Here is a 16,080-nt window from a genome sequence, read left to right as displayed (position 1 = left end):
CATGCAAACAAATTTGTCTCCAGTAATCACTGCTGAAAATTATGAGACAAAAGCTTGCTTAGAAATAGGAACATTTTTTCCACTCGCTGCTCTGTACACACACATATATATTCTTACCATATACACACACCCCCTGAAGACAGGCAATGTCCAAAGAATGGAAATGCTGACACCAATGGGTGCAGTTGAGGCAAATATAGTCTCTTCTCTTTTATTTCTTTGATTAACATTGTTCTTGTTGAGCATTTGCCAAATTCATGAATTCTTATGTCTATCCTCATAATTGCAGAGTGTAATCTAAATGTATAATGATGACAAATTACCTTGAATAGTATTCTTGGTCGGTAAAGGCAACTCTTAACCAACCAGCCAAAAGCTGCTGCATTTAACAACAGTACCATCTAGTGGCTTCGTATACATGCTCACTGCTTTGCTTATCCCATAGGAGGAGGTGTGTTAAGCCTCTGTTTCTATATAGGGATCATGGGAACAAACACCAATGCAATACAGTAAAAGTTCACAATGAGCTTTTACTCTCTTGATAGTTGGAGTTTACCCAGTTACATGCTTCTCTCCAAATCCTAGATCATAAACTTTTAGTCCAGATGAGACGCTGGCTGTGTGAAAAACAATAGAGCTTATAGACTCATCCAGCCCACATGGATCTGTTTGGGTTTTTAATGAAAAAGGAGTATCCAGTGGATTAGGGGCAGAAGGAAAATCTCAGCTGCTGGAGCCTGTAGGCAAAAAACTCCTATAGAGCTGTGCTTGTCTTCCTAATCCATGGGTGTGCAGGAAACACCAAGGGAGACAGATTCTTTGCTAATGCATGTGTAATTTAGAAGTGTTTTCTTCCCCCTCCACCCATCTGTGAGTTCAGCTGCATCTCTGCAGTATTTGCAGCATAATGCTACTGTTTCTGAGCCAGGAAGTGAAGCTAATTCGAAATATATTTTGACTGACTTTTTAAGCCCCAGCTTGGGCTCAGTGCCAGCCTGGAAATACTGTTCTTAAACTCCACGAGTATTTTCCCATCTAGATTTCTTCCTTTCCCTTAGTTTATTAACTTACTCCTCTTCGGCCAGCTAGCTTGTAGTAATGCCTCCTGTGAAGCTATGTGTATCTGCAGCATGATGCATCGCTTATTTCTGCTGTCTCTAGGACTAGGCTGCTGAGTGACTAGAGATGATCTGTACTTCTAGGTTCGGGAGTCTTGCTTAACTTACAAAGGCAAACCGTGAGAAGTGCAGACCTGTAACTGCCAGCCAGCTGCCCCATGCTTTCCTTGCTCACAGCTCAACTCCAGGGCAACAGTACTTTTAGGCAGAAATAAAGTTAAAATTGCCATGCACAAAGGTAAAATAAAAGAAAACCAGTTACAAAATAAGGAAATTCAAATATAAGACCACAGTTAAAAAGTATTTTTAACTCATACTGTTTCTAACAAAATTAGATTACTAAATGATTTGGACGTTTGGTTTATGCTCTTCTTGTGAGGAATTTCATTTTTTAAAATGGAAAGAGAAATTGCTGTTTTGGTGTTACCAGTATAAAAAAGAAATAGCACATTCAGTCAGAATCTGGGGAAAACATTTGATATGAAACAATTTTCGGGGGGGGGGGGGATTTGACATTATTTTGATTAAATTCTGGAAGCAAAGTAAATCCTTTCCTTCAGGAGAGGGTGGCCAGATAAATTCCACCAAATGGTCAGAGCAGGTTCCTGGGCAGAAAGTGTCACAGCAGAGCTAGCCAGAGTTTGTCTGTTGATATCCTCAGGTAATGCCTTGGAAGAAACATGTCTCAACTGTTCTTGTGTGTGGAGCAGCTCAGCCTAAACTGTCAGAAAGAAGTAGTTTTCTCTTAAATGTCAAAATCTCTATATCGCTTTCTGGTATGGGAGTGGTAACAGAACTCAACTCTAAGAAGTTGAATTCCCAATTTTTAAAAGCAAAACTCACAAACCTCAGAGCCCCATAGTGAGCAATGCTGGCAATCTAGCTTACACTGCGTGGGAAATGCCTTGTTCTGCAGCTCTGGGTAGCAGATAACTTCAGGATATGGTTCCTTTAGCTCTCCCATATAGGCTGCCCTTTCAGATCTGCCTAAACCAAACATTAATTCTGGGGCTGGTTTTGACCCAACAGATCACAGCAGTAGGAAACTCAAATCATTTCAGTGTTACTGCTTGCTTCAGCCACCCACCAGGCTCTTCTGCCCTTGTTAGCATCACACTTGACACACCGAGTTAAGACTTTCAGGGGAAACAGCTCATGTCCTCTTTGTGTCTCAATGCTACAGGTTGGAAAACTGATCAAGGAAGCTGCTTCTAAAAGCAACCTCAAAAGGGTGACGTTAGAGCTTGGAGGGAAAAACCCCTGCATTGTGTGTGCAGATGCGGACTGTAAGTATTGGCTGCTGTGTTTATTTGCTGTAAGAGACTTTGAGCATGGTGCTTTTTGTGTGTCTCTGCTGTCCTTTGGCAGCTAGCAGGGCTGGTGTTTGCCACTGTATCCACCCCAAAGGCTGAAGGAAACCTCTGTCCCAGAGCAGGATACAGTTCTGCTTTGCTGGAGCCTCTTGCCCAGCACAGGGACCATTCCCATGGCAAATGAACAGATCATTATACTGTTGCCTTCCCTGGGGATGGCTGCAGTTGCAGATCAATCTTGCATTCATGCATTTCTGTTTTTGTGGTTCTTTCTTTTTGGTTGGCAGTACTGCAGAGCCTAAGCCAACCGCTGGAGAAAAGCAGTTTTCTAAAACGCAGCCCCTCTGCAGGCATTCCTGTGACAGCAGAGTTTTGTAGGACCTGATCTAATCCAGCCTTCACCTCCCTCCTGGGGGTCTGCAGGACTCGTTTCGCATGTTCTGTCGTGACTTTGTTGCATTAGTGAGTAGTGCTAGGAGATACGTGTGACTTGTGACCACCAAAGTGGTTGGAAAAAACTTACTTGGCTTGGGGAAAATAACTTTCCACTCTCCTGCAGAGCAGAGGTTGAAAGCCAAAGGTATTTGTGCCATCTGCTAATAGTAAGCATTGCAAGGACCTGGTCTGAGCTGGCTGTACAACAGAAGGGCACCCTGCTTTCCAAACAACGGCTGCTGAAACTCGTCTTCAGGAGCCAATACACAGTATCTAGGACTCCACATCTGAAATCCCACAGCAAGAAAAACTGGTTATTGCCCTCAGTGAGTCCTTGTGGAAGAAAGTATCAGGAGCTATGGCAAACTAGACCTTGAGACAAAAGGCAGGAAGGGGGGATGGAAAGAATAAGAGATCTGGTTTGGGGGCAGTATGAGGCCTTGTGAGTGCCTTCAATGGGTGTGGACCATTGTCAGCATTTTTTATGGGGGCTTTTAAAAGAGAAGGAAAAAAACAAGTCTGGAAACAGTGGAAGGCTGAAACTGTGCATGTGGTAACACTTTCCCCTCCTGGGCTGTGTTGCAGTGGACTTGGCAGTGGAATGTGCCCATCAAGGCGTGTTCTTCAATCAAGGGCAGTGCTGCACGGCTGCCTCCCGAGTGTTTGTGGAGGAGCAGATATATCCGGAGTTTGTCAAGCGCAGTGTGGAGTATGCCAAGAAGCGACTTGTTGGAGACCCCTTTGATGCCAGAACTGAACAAGGGCCCCAGGTAACTGTATGTCTGAGAACAGTTGTTTGGTTTTTGGTTGTGTTTTTGTTTAATTTTCCTTGTGTAAATATTATCCTTACAAATATGGTCCCAGAAGAACTGCTGAGGGGTGAGTAATGTACCATGGCTCTATTTTTCTATTTTAAATATCAATTAATCACAACCGTTGAAATGTTATGTTGTAATTTTTTTAAACACAAATGTATTTAATTGACTTCTTATCCAGCTTTATGGAAGGGGCTGTCTCTCTGGTACAGTAATACGAAGCATGTTGCATTGAGCTATAGCAATGCACAGAAGAGCAGCACAGCTGTGGAAATGGCCGTTCAGCTACTTGGCTGTGTTGGTGATGACAGTTAGAGCACAGGGACTCACGAGTCCCCACTTTCCCTCTCTTCCTCTGCTCCCTTTCTGATTCTTTGGAGAAGTTTCAGCTGAATTAGGAGGAAGAACTATGCCAAGCTGCTGTCATGACCAGCCTCATCAATGCTTCCAGAGCCTTCCTCTTATTTTTAACTTCCAAAGTAATCTGAGCTGTGGTGGAGAGCTCTAGAGAGGGATGATCCTGGGGTCAGATCTTCTAACAGGACCACTGTTGGCCACCAAAAATAAAGGGAGAATCCCAGGAATCTATACCCTAGGCCTCCTATTCTCGGTACTGCACTGTGAGTTTTTCTTCCTTGATACCATATAGGATCCCTCAGAGAAGGGATGGCTATGAGGATGTCTGCCTCCCCTTATCTGGATCTAGGCCCATTTGCACATGATTCATGCATGGCAAAGCCTCATTGCATGTCCTCATGCACAGGGAATAAGGTGATGTATATCCCCTGTTCGTGCTAGGGCAACATCTGTCGCTGTAACTTGCCTAGAAAGAGATTTCAAACTGCTTAGCAATTTTAGGAAAATAATCCCATGCTGGAACTTGCTTCAGCAGAGATGAGCTGACCCTCAAACTCTTTTAAGTTCTGCTCTTACCTTCTGTTAAGGGCTGTCAGCATTTCAGGTTTGTTTGTTCATTGTTTTGTTTCTTTTTTTTTTTTTTTTAATATTACATCATCCTAAACCTTATCCAGCAGTAGCAGTAAGTGAGCTGCATTTATAGTTTGTCCCATCAAGACAATGTTCACCTGACTGCTGTGACAGACACTGTTGATTCTATGAGAAGAGCCCCGGAAATCACAGGGAGTAGCTGTGAGGTTTCAAAGGGTGAAACACTGCAGTGAGCAGAACATATAGAACTGGGCTGCTTATTTCAGTTCATCCCAGTTCTTACCAGGCTGTCAGAGCACTTCCCAGTGAGCACTATGGCAGAGCACCATCCCCTGGTATCACTGCTGGGGCTTAAGGGAGACTGTGCATACAGAGCTATAATTAAGGGTAACTAAGTTGAAATAGCAGCATCTAGTCAGATTTTAAGTGTGGCCCATCTGTCCTCTTTCCCTGTTCTGGCTTACCTGTTACACTTGTAGCTAGGAGAGATAGCACCCCCCACACACCCGCCTGAACTTCTGTGCATGCAGCTGTCAAGCCCAAGATGGGAAGGTGTTGCTGGAGTGGGAGGGAACCATTAATCTCAAAACTTCCATGTGGCTGCCAGTGCAAGGGAACAACCACTTCCTATGCAGCTATGGTTGCTTGCTGTCTGGACCCTGTGCTGTACAATGGAACACACAAATTCAAGCAGAAGAGAGAAAGGATGCAGTGTCACAGGGGCTTAAAATACCTCCAAAAGTAGCAAAGATTCACACCTGCCCACAAGTTACTGTTCAAATGTGACGTTTCCAGATAAGATTTTTCCTCTGTTCCTGAAGGTAACCTGTTCTGCTGTGAGAGTTTTTTAATCTCAAACTGATGGATAAGGGAGAATCACCAGGAAAAATAATGTCTTCCTCTTCTCCTTCATCTCTCTCTGTCAGGCCTCAGTGGCTTCAGATCCAGGCCGTTACTTTCCTCCTTCTGTGTGGGTCAGGGTGAACATACACAGCAGCATTACAAAAATGGCCACATACCTCTATGTAGATCCCACTCTGGAACGATCACTGGCTTAGAAGCCAACAGTGGGAAGGAGTTTGAGCCAGCCTTTAGGCTGACAGTAGTTGTAGCTCATGATCTTCCTGGTCCTACATCAGCTCCAAGTGCTTGTAGCCAGACAATAGGACCTGCAACCTATAAAGAGTTCAGAAAATGTGAAACAGGAGAGCTTCTGCAGTCCAGACTTAGAGCTAGTGCTTGGTGAAACCAAGCCGCACCATAGCTGACCATAGTGCTCTAAGTAGCTGCTGAGACAACCTGGTGCAGAACAGCATGGGGTGACAGATAATGCTGTTCCCCAAGAACTTAAAGTTGCCATAAGCTAGTCCTGCAAAAGTGGTCCTGTGTGCAGCTGTTTCTTCCTAAATCAATGCGCTTATGAACTAGATTGGGGAACTGGATAATTCAGGTCTAATCCAGCCTTTTTGGAAGCGAGGAAGAAAGGTTCTACTCAGGTCAGTTCCCTGATGTGGATTACTGTGCACTGGCATGGATGCTTGTGGCATGGGTGTGAGGAAAAGACCGTGTCAGTTGCAGTATTGGGTTATGCTGATATAAGCTGCACTGTTCTGATCAAAATTAGGTCACATTTGAACAGTATTAAACTTAAACAGAAATGAGGCATGCTTCTGATGAGACTTCTCCAAAACTCACATGTGTCTGACTATGTTGGCTGGCTGGAATTCAAAGGACGCCACAAGAAACCTGAGGGGCGATCAGGACTGTTTGGGTAGGGTGCCAGCCTCAAATGCAGACCAAGGGCATTTTTAAACGTTGGATTCCTGTGAGCTGTATCACAGGAAGCAATAAAGTAAATCTGCACAGATGGTAAACTGGTTAACCAGTGCATTATACAATTGTGAACAGCAGGCTGTGTTAGATGAGACTAACATCCTCATGGACTAGAACAGGGATTAGATTAGAACAACAACTAGACTAGTTTTGCTATTGTAGAACCCCAAATACTGGGATTTGTGGACTGTAAGTTCTGGTCTACAGGCACAAAATAAGCACTAAGGATGCCTCATGGCACTTGCTAGCCAGTAGTCATTCAGACCCAAACCTATTGTTTGATCTTTTAGAATGGTGAATATTTTCCTTAGACTGTAGACACTTGTGTTCTTTAGGATTAAAGCATGAAAGTAAAATATGTAAGTAGAAAGAGTCTGTGTCCAACAGTCTGTTGGACACAGTTGTGGGGTGATTCTGTAGGATTACAAAGGCTAGGTTTGGAAAAGGAAAATCTGCTCCTTGCAGTCTTGACTTAAATGAAGCAAGATATGGAGATTTGGAGGGGTCTCAGATTTTCAGTATTGCGGTGATCCTTAGAAGCCACCTTCTTTTTTGAATTAGATGGACAAATAGTAGAATTTGCTCTACCAGGTCATGTGTTTTTAATAGAAGTCAATGCTCGATCCATAAATAATAGTGGAGTAGGGGACAGAATTTAAACAAGCCTTGCAAGCTCTAGTTACAATGACAAACAGTTCCACCCTTGCATGTCATTTTTACAAATGTTTTCTTTCCCCAGTGTCTTTTCATCTAACTATAGTTTGCCTTGCAACAAGTTACAGCTGTATAAATATCCTTGTTTTGTTTTCTGTGATGTGAAGTGGATGAACTGGATTGGTCTGGATCACAGACATGCCAGGATGGAAAGCACTTGCAGATATTTTCAAATTATTTACATTTGGCAACTAAGCAACCAGACAAACAGACGATATGTATGACACCTGCCAAACTTACTATCTGACATGCTGTATCCTACACAAGGGCACACATTTCCTCCTGCAGTAGCATGTATTAAGTGTTTTCTTGGGTAGCATCTTAACACATGAGAGCACATGAGTGCTTAGTACAAGCTGTCCACAGTGCATATGATACGCACATCTGTGTGACAGGAGATGTGCTGTTCTCTGTTTTTGCTGTGTACCAGAAGTACCCCAAGGACACCTTCCTGAAGCTTTGATACTTGTCTAAAAGCATGAAAACTTGGATTGCGTGTGGCCAGGATTAACTAGGGACAGGATATAGTCTGTAATCTGGAGGAGTCGAGCGTGGAACACTCCATGTAAACAGTCCCAACTGGCAACTGGCCCTGCTGAAATAAAAACAGATGCTTAGAGAAGGGTATTGAGCCAGTACAAGCATCTGGAGATACCTGGCATCCGGAATAACCTCCCAAGCTGCCAGGGCACCTTGAACCAATGGGTGAAGTCTTTCGTTTAATCACCTCAATGAATTTGTCAAAGTTTCTGTTAGTTTTACTTTTTTTAAACATCTCCATAAGTCTTATACCATCCACAGTGTGCAGTGGTGAGGTGTTTCATCGCTTAATTATGCATCATGCGAATAGCCACATCTGTTTGCTTGAAACCTGACAGTACCTGCAGTACACTGCTGCATGTGGAACGCAAAAGAAGGATCAGTGCTGATCAAAAGTGCTGTGGGCTTCTGCACCTCTTCCCAGCCCATGACCCACTGTGCTTGTGGAGTATGTGATGTCTCCTCCAAGTCCTCACGCAGGGCTGCACAGCTGTGCAACTTCAGTGTCCTGTAACTGGGCTGGCCTTTCCCTACCCCTACTGAAACCTGTCTTTTAAAAGGTCGTAACACAACAGTACTGGCTATATGAAATTACCGTATATTTAGGTGTGGGTGAGGAGGAGCTAGACAAGGTTGGTAGTTAAAAAGTGAGGATATGGCTCCCAGTCCAGAGAACCAAAAAATGCTGGCATGGTACTAGTCTCTAAGATCTGTGAAAGGTGGTTCTGATTGTAAAAGTATCGCTTCAGTGCAGTAGTTCTTCTGAAGTAACCCCACTAACGGGGCTTACCTTTGAGGCTGTTCATATAGCATGCACATGTGGAAAGAGATGGAGGCAGAGCTCGCTGGGTTCTTCCAGCTGGGGACGAATAGCTGTGGGTGAAACTGCAGATTACAGCAATGTCAACTTAATAGTTCCTAGACCCTGAGTCTCCCTCCCTTGTGCTGATTCTTTTGCAGTCAGACCCCTTGCTGAGCTCGCCGAGGTTGCTAGCGCAGCAAACCCTGTCCCAGGCTGTTCTCATGGTGCTACTGAGCTAAATCAGTGCATGGAGAAGGCCACTAAGTCCCAGGGCTGGCGTGAGGTGAGCCATGGGAGGGCATATCCGGGATGTGGAGGAAGGGAAAGCAGGGGTACCCCCTCCATGTGGCAGCAAACAATTAGATCAGATTAAACTATCATGTGTAACTTCACCTTCTGTTTTCTGTGGCTCAGGGCTGTGCCCACGTCCTGTCTTTCAGCGGGCTTATTGCCTGACTGCTGTGTAATAGAATGAGATGTAAACTTACCTGCTTTGACAGTGCCCTGCAAATGTGCCCCTGGGCCACATACCATGGCTCCGGTCTCTGGAACAGGGATAATAAAGGCGCTGTCTGTTTCTTTTCATTTTGTGCCTGACAGATTGACCAAAAACAGTTTGATAAAATCCTGGAGCTGATAGAAAGTGGGAAGAAAGAAGGAGCTAAGCTGGAGTGTGGGGGTCTTGCCATTGAAGACAGAGGCCTGTTTATAAAACCCACTGTGTTTTCGGAGGTCACTGACAACATGCGTATCGCCAAAGAAGAGGTACAGTACAAGTCACCTGAACCTGTATATGTGTTTGCTGCTGTAAATGGGAAAGAAAAGAGGTATGGTTGTGGTTTGAAGTGAAAACCTGAGAGAAGAATAGAAGTTTCACTTATTTCAGTGTCCTAACAAGTGCCTAATGCTGAAATTGATTCTACTAATGAAGTATCTGCAAGGTTGGCTTCAATTTGGAGTGTATGAGTGTGTGTGTGGGAATTGTGGGAGGAGAAGAGGGAGAGCAGAACAGGCATAAAAACTGTCAAAATGTTTTAGCAGCAATTTTTGTGCAATTAATAGATGTCTGTTTGCCAGCCCTTTCTCACGTCTTGCTGCTTTCCCTCATTTGTTTGTTTTTCCAAAAGGGAAGTAGCTCTGTGAGTGCATTCACTGGACAATAAGAAACCCAGATAAGAACATAGTAGATAATACTACCCTAAAGTTTTTGGGTCTCATTTCAGGAGAACTTGATAAATGCAGAATATATAAGTACATGCTTTACTTGTGTGAATGCTGCTTCTGAATAAGAAATAGTGTTGGTGGAGGGGTTTCTGTCTGAATCCTTGATTTGAAATATAAAGGACGGAATAAAAATAACTGAAACTGTGGCAGGCTAGAGCAATTCTATGTATTCTTTGCCCTGAAGTTTGAAGGTTTTCTGGAGACAAAGTTAAGCTCTCCCACTCTATGCAGATGGATGGTTGTGCATCCTGTGTGTTCTTAGGCACCTCCTGCTGAGCGGACTTGAAATTGCTCAGCTGCAGAACATGCTGATTCGAAGTGACAGAGGTGTTCTTGCTCTGCTTCTTTGTAAAAAAGGAATTGCTTTATTGCAGAAAGGTAGGACAAGAACTCTGGGATCTGAAGCTGGTGAGAAGGGAAGGAATGGCCCTGCTACACTGCCACTGAAGAGCTTTTCTCGAGTAGCCGTAGTGTCTGAAATAATCCCAGATTCTGTTCTCATGGTGAAATCCCCTGAGGCTGACCATTTTTTTCCTATATGAAAACATGGTCGAAGCCAGCAAAGTGCAGATCTAATACTCTGGTTTTCATTATTCATATGCAGAAAAATTGAACAAGCTGCATGTGATTAGATCCTGAGATATTCCTTTGAAATAGAAGTTAATCTACTTTTCATCATGTTTCCCAAAGGAAAATAAGTAGTTGCCAAAGTCTAACTGGCACTTGTATTTTATAGTTTAGCCTAGTGCTTTTTATGGGGCTGCTTACTGTTCACTCCTGGCAAAATGTTTAGATGTCTCAGATCTGCCACAGAATCTCTAAGGAACCTGGGAAAGATAGCAGTCAGCCTGGGCATGAGTTACATTCTAAAAATAGAGGGAATAAGAGCTGGAAATCCCATGACAGGCCTTTTTTTTAATGAACTGATTCCAAATCCCAAGTCATGATTCATGATGCTTATCCAGTTTCATTCATTTGCGGCTGTGTTGCAAATGTACATTTGTCTTTTGCCTAGGATCGAGGCTCCAGTTGAGTACCTGGGTCTCCCAAAACGAAGAAATTTAGGACCCTCTTTTAGTTTAAAACCATTCCCCCTTATCCTATTGCTACAGACCCTGCTGAAAAGTCTGTCCCCATCTTTCTTATAAGCCCCTTTTAGGTACTGGAAGGCCACTATAAGGTCTCTCCAGAGCCTTCTTCAGGCTGGACAACCCCACGTCTCTCAGCCTGTCTGCATATGAGAGGTGCTCCAACCCTCTGATCATCTCCACGGTCTCCTCTGGACTTGCTCCAAAGCTCCATGTCCTTTTGTTGGGGGCCCCAGAGCCGGACACAGTGCTGCAGGTGGGGTCGCACCAGACTGGAGTAGAGGGGGAGAATCCCCTCCCTCAACCTGCTGGCCACACGGGTTTTGATGCAGCCAGGTTATGGGGTGGCCGCCTGGGCTGCAAGCGCATATTGTCAGGCCATGTTGAGCTTTTCGTTTGCCAGCACCTCCAAGTCCTTCTCCTGTTTCTTGTGCTATCCTTCCCAGTTTATTGTACTGCAAGACCATGCAGCCAGAAAAGGGCTGCACCTTTGATACTGTACTTGATAAGAAACCCCATCCCAGAAGTTGGGAAGTATTGTGTATGCCTGCTGCCTTCATACTGGCAACCTGGGAAGCCAAATTTGTGGTCAAACAAATAAGTGGTAAATGCAATGCGTGCAAATAAACTGCATGCATTGTCAGAATCAGAGTTAAAACCAAGGAAGAAGACTTGCAATCCTTGAAATATATCATTTACTATTTGGGTATACTCAACTTCTGAGTTCAAAAGGAAAGTCGTAAATAGAGTAAGGATGAATCATTTGAAACGTGTCCAGATCTAACTCTGCTTATTTTGATTGTTATAGGTGATCCATTAGTTGTTGGACCTTAGTATATATTAACTACAATAACACATCACTGTACTTCCTTTGAAGTCAATTTAATTAGTAGTTTTTAAGAGAGTCTGTCAGTGACTTCTAGAAGGCTAAGATGTAACGTTTTAAATATAGTATCCAAACAAAGGATCTGATTCTGATTACTTCAAAATTACCATGATTTGCAAAGGTTTTCCTGTAGTAATGTTTAATTGATATGTGCAGATTTTTGGGCCAGTTCAGCCAATTATGAAGTTCAAGAGTATAGAAGAGGTCATAAAAAGAGCCAACAGTACCGAGTACGGACTTACAGCTGCAGTGTTCACCAAGAATCTGGACAGAGCATTAACGCTAGCTTCTGCACTGCAGTCAGGAACAGTCTGGTAAGCAGTGTGGGACCAGCGTGTGGGTTGTGGTTTTGTTTCCTGGGAGGGGAGAGAGATCTGTGATTTGGAATCACGTGCAAGTGTTGGAGGTAAGATGCGTTAGTAGTTTGCTTAATTCTTGGTATTCTGCTTAGAAGCAACATCTATTCATCCAAATGAGGTGGCAAGGACCAGACAGTCTGGCAAGAAATGAACTGTTTGTTAATTCAATCAGTGTTGTTCTTCATCTGGAAAACTCTGAAAATGTAGTAAGTTCCACCAGACATGATGCCTTTCAAAAGCCTGTATGCAGAAAAGTGCAATTCTTACGATCTTGAGGTAGCCTCAGATGAGGTCTTAGCTGCACAAATCAGTATGGACAGTAGATGGCATCACATCACTGTCAGAAATATAAGTTGCTATTTTTGCTTTCAAAATTTCTGTTTTACATTAAAAGCATTTTAAAGATGGAATCCTGACTTTTTTCCCCCACTCAAGATAGGAATTTGATCTGATGTCTGATTTTGATGCATACAGAGGATTGATCTCAAGAGTTGGCACCAGAACAACCTGCCTCTGAGTAATAGTTACGTGAAAATGGGATGTTGGGCTTTGAATGGTACATGTGCTGTACATACATGAAGGTGCACGGCACGAAGCCATACCTGTCTCTCTTCAGTCATTTGATCTTACTGAGATGCTGAGGAAGTATCTGCATTAGCTTTTTCTACTTGCTATCTATAGAAATGGGGCTTGTGCTTTCCTTTTACTGCGACACAGTTGTCTAATGCAGTCCAACTTTTTTCTATACCTGGAAGTGGATGGTGGGGTCTGCTTGTGGGTGTTTAGAGAGCTTTCTGAGCAAACATGTTCATTTCAGAATGTGTTTCATGAAACTAGGGAATAGGTTGGACTATTTATTTTAAGCACAGCTCTGAACGCAGCATAAATTCCAGCTCAAGCATGAATGTCTTAGCCATTACAGACTATGAAGTGAGATGCAGGTCAGACTGAGTACCACTCAAATGTTTTCTTTTTCTGTAGGAAAATAAGATTTTATTGCTAAAGTCCAATTTCTCAAGTGAATGAACTGTATAAAGAGAAAACTGACAAATTTCAGCCTTTTTTGTATTGTTGTTGTTGTCATCCCCATGCTTCTCCATGGTATGAATTGTCTTTTTACAATTGATGTTTTTATTGTAGGATCAACTGTTACAATGCGCTCTATGCACAGGCTCCTTTTGGTGGCTTTAAAATGTCAGGCAATGGCAGAGAACTGTAAGTTTTGCTCAGTATTTTGTTTATATGTGAATGGTGACTGCAGTAATTGTGGCTGTGAAAATGCTGTTGAATGTGCTTTTAAACTACCAGGCTTGCAGTAAGCTGCACAGGGAGGTGCTAAGGCAGTACAGCGTGGATGTAAAGCACAGATGTGAGAATGTGAGCAATGCCTTTAGGAGTACCTTCACCTGCTTTATAAGCTCTTGATAACTAGAGTGCAACTAATTCCACTTGCAAGCATTTTTCCTTACTAGTTAGCTTTTTAGATCAAGGGATAAGTATGGCATTTTGGCTGGGGGCCACTGGTATCCACCCCAAGCCCCCTCCATCTTTATCTGGGCCTCCCTTGACCGCTGTATTGTTGCTCCTAGTTGGAACTCTTCCCACCTCTGACTTTCTAATCTCGGAGCTAGAACAACAAGGAATGATCTCCAAAATCATGCTACCTCCCACCTTCCAAGCTTCCTACTAAATTATAGAATGACCCTCTGTCCCTCTTCCCCAGCCTGACCTGCTGCAGCATGGTTACCAGACATTCCAGTCCTAATCACTTACTAATGCAGAAATTTTTAAACCAAGTTCACCCTATAAGTTAGAGGTAGAGCTGAGAAATTGACTTAAATCTTAATTTTCTTCTTGTAAAGAAGAGAGGCAGGTTTTATTGCACCATTCAGAAGACTTTTCAGAGGAATCTAATGTACCTTTTCTTTCATAAGCCAGATTTATTTCCAGGAACCATTTCCAGTAGCAGTTCTGGTGCATCTGCTGCTCTGAGACATTCGATGTCTCACTTGCTAAGCACAGCAAATGAATGAATCCTTGTGGGGACATATATATTGAGACCTTATGGTTTACTTTGCCTGACTGCCTGGCTAATTAAAGGTTGTCAGGGGTTTATCCTTTGGGCAAAGCATGGGAATAGAGCTAGTTTCCACCAGCCAAGACATAATGCAGTGGTGGGGTCTGTCATTGTTTCTGGAGCAACCATGCCCTCTTGATTCTATGGCATCTTGTAGATAGAAGCTTACTTTCAGTGAAAAAGTAACTTCACTTACTGCCTAAGCACTGGTAACTATATTTACATGGATGTTTCTTCTGTGGGTTCTAGAACAGTGCTTGGTTTTCACTAGGCGTAGAGGCACAAGGTGTCATCTTGTGCGTTACTGTGACCAGAAGCATGCCATGTTTCTTTTACAATGGGGTGTAATTGTGTGTGCTTATATGCGTGTCCTTAGTGATTATTAGAAGTGGTGGGCCAAACTGGTAGCTGGTATAAGTTAGTTCAGATCTGATTTTAGTGGCCTGATGTCATCTACAGGAACTGCCAGTCAGAGGCTAACATGCACTTGTGTAGAAATCCCTAATTACTAGGGAAGTACACATTAACGTGCTACAATTGTTTGTCCCTTTCCCTCCTCTCTCTTCTTTTCCAGCGGTGAATATGCTTTGGCAGAATATACCGAAGTGAAAACAGTCACCATTAAACTCTCCCAGAAGAGTCCATGAAAACAGAAGGCCTAAAATGCTGACACTCTGAATGTGACACATGGGGGATGTGTTCAGAGCAAGGGGGAGGGGAGGGGTAGGAAGGAAAATGGAAACACCTAGTTTTATTCCTCTAGAAACACTGAATCTACTGGACTCCATTTTGTCAACTGGCTCTTTGAAAACTGATTTAACTGACCCTACTGGCAGCATAGCACACACTTGTACTGTACAAGTCCCTGGCTGTACATCTGTCTGCTACCTGTGACTAAAATGCTGGTCAGTCACAGCATCTGCAGGACATCTGCTTTCAAACTGTACCCCTGAAGGACATGGACATCAATGGCATGTTAGAGAGACTTTTGGTACCGTTAGCATGGACTGTTAAACACCTTCAGAGGCATATGGGTTTCACTTGGTGTAAAGGGACTTGAGTGGTAGGGTTAATACAACTTGACTGAGGTTGGCAGAGTTTGTGTGAAGACTGCGGCTGGAGTTTGGAATGGGAGTGCAAGCTTTCGTGGAAGGATCTGTAAGAAATTATCTTTGAAAGAGCTATCTTGGTCTCTCTAAAGATACATGCATTCTCCACATTAGTGATACTCTAGCCCTGAATGAGATTTGTGGGAGTTTCCTAGAGGACTCCTTTGGGGCCAGGATTTCACCCAACAGAGCTAGACTTTCAAGTGTCCTTGGAACCTGATGTTGGCATGCACACATTACACATGCTGCAAATGCAAGTTACTGACTTGCTAAGCCTTCTGGCTCCGGATGAGTTACAATTGTATCTCAGACCTTCACTGTAGCACTTTTTGCAAGAGGATTTTGCACTGTACTTACCGTGAGGACACCAAGTTGAATGCTAAGCATGTAGCATGGTAGATACCCCATAGAAAACATCCCACGCCAGTCCTTCTGATCTGGGGGAGGGAGCAGAAAAGCTGCAAGAAGCTGTCCTGCTCTCTCTTTCTCTGTAACTTTCAGGCTTTGTGAAAATTCTTAATTATTTGAGCCAGAGCTATTATTATGCGAGTAAAACTTATAAGCTCTTCTCACTGTTTCTTTATCCCGTATGAATGTAGCTTAAAATACATTTCTGGAAGTACAGTATGCAAAGGCAGGTGCTCCCAAGCACACGCTGAGTGCTAAAGATGTGGGTGTACAAACCAGTTACCATGGAATAAGCTATGGCTGGACTTAAATGTGCCAGCAGCTTTGCAGTAATTGTCCTCGTGAGTGCTGTCATCTTGTGGCAAGAAGAGTAGTTGATCCTTCACTGAGAAATAAACGGCCTTACAGTTG

At 43.4% G+C, this 16,080-nt stretch overlaps 1 protein-coding gene across 1 annotated transcript in view; it reads left to right on the top strand.

The window, feature by feature from the left end:
- Positions 1 to 16,080, top strand: part of ALDH1A3 (aldehyde dehydrogenase 1 family member A3) — a 35,561-nt gene extending 19,481 nt beyond the window's left edge. Inside the window, exons 8-13 of the mRNA XM_037395586.1 lie at positions 2,302 to 2,404; positions 3,452 to 3,636; positions 9,119 to 9,283; positions 11,873 to 12,030; positions 13,216 to 13,290; positions 14,727 to 16,080. Coding sequence (XP_037251483.1) covers positions 2,302 to 2,404; positions 3,452 to 3,636; positions 9,119 to 9,283; positions 11,873 to 12,030; positions 13,216 to 13,290; positions 14,727 to 14,799 — 759 coding nt within the window. The 3' untranslated portion in view covers positions 14,800 to 16,080. The remainder of the gene's footprint in view (positions 1 to 2,301; positions 2,405 to 3,451; positions 3,637 to 9,118; positions 9,284 to 11,872; positions 12,031 to 13,215; positions 13,291 to 14,726) is intronic.

This window comes from Falco rusticolus, chromosome 7 (genome assembly GCF_015220075.1).
Source record: "Falco rusticolus isolate bFalRus1 chromosome 7, bFalRus1.pri, whole genome shotgun sequence".
Taxonomy (NCBI): domain Eukaryota; kingdom Metazoa; phylum Chordata; class Aves; order Falconiformes; family Falconidae; genus Falco; species Falco rusticolus.
The sequence above is the reverse complement of the archived record's forward strand: the minus strand, read 5'-3'. Positions and strand labels throughout refer to the sequence as shown.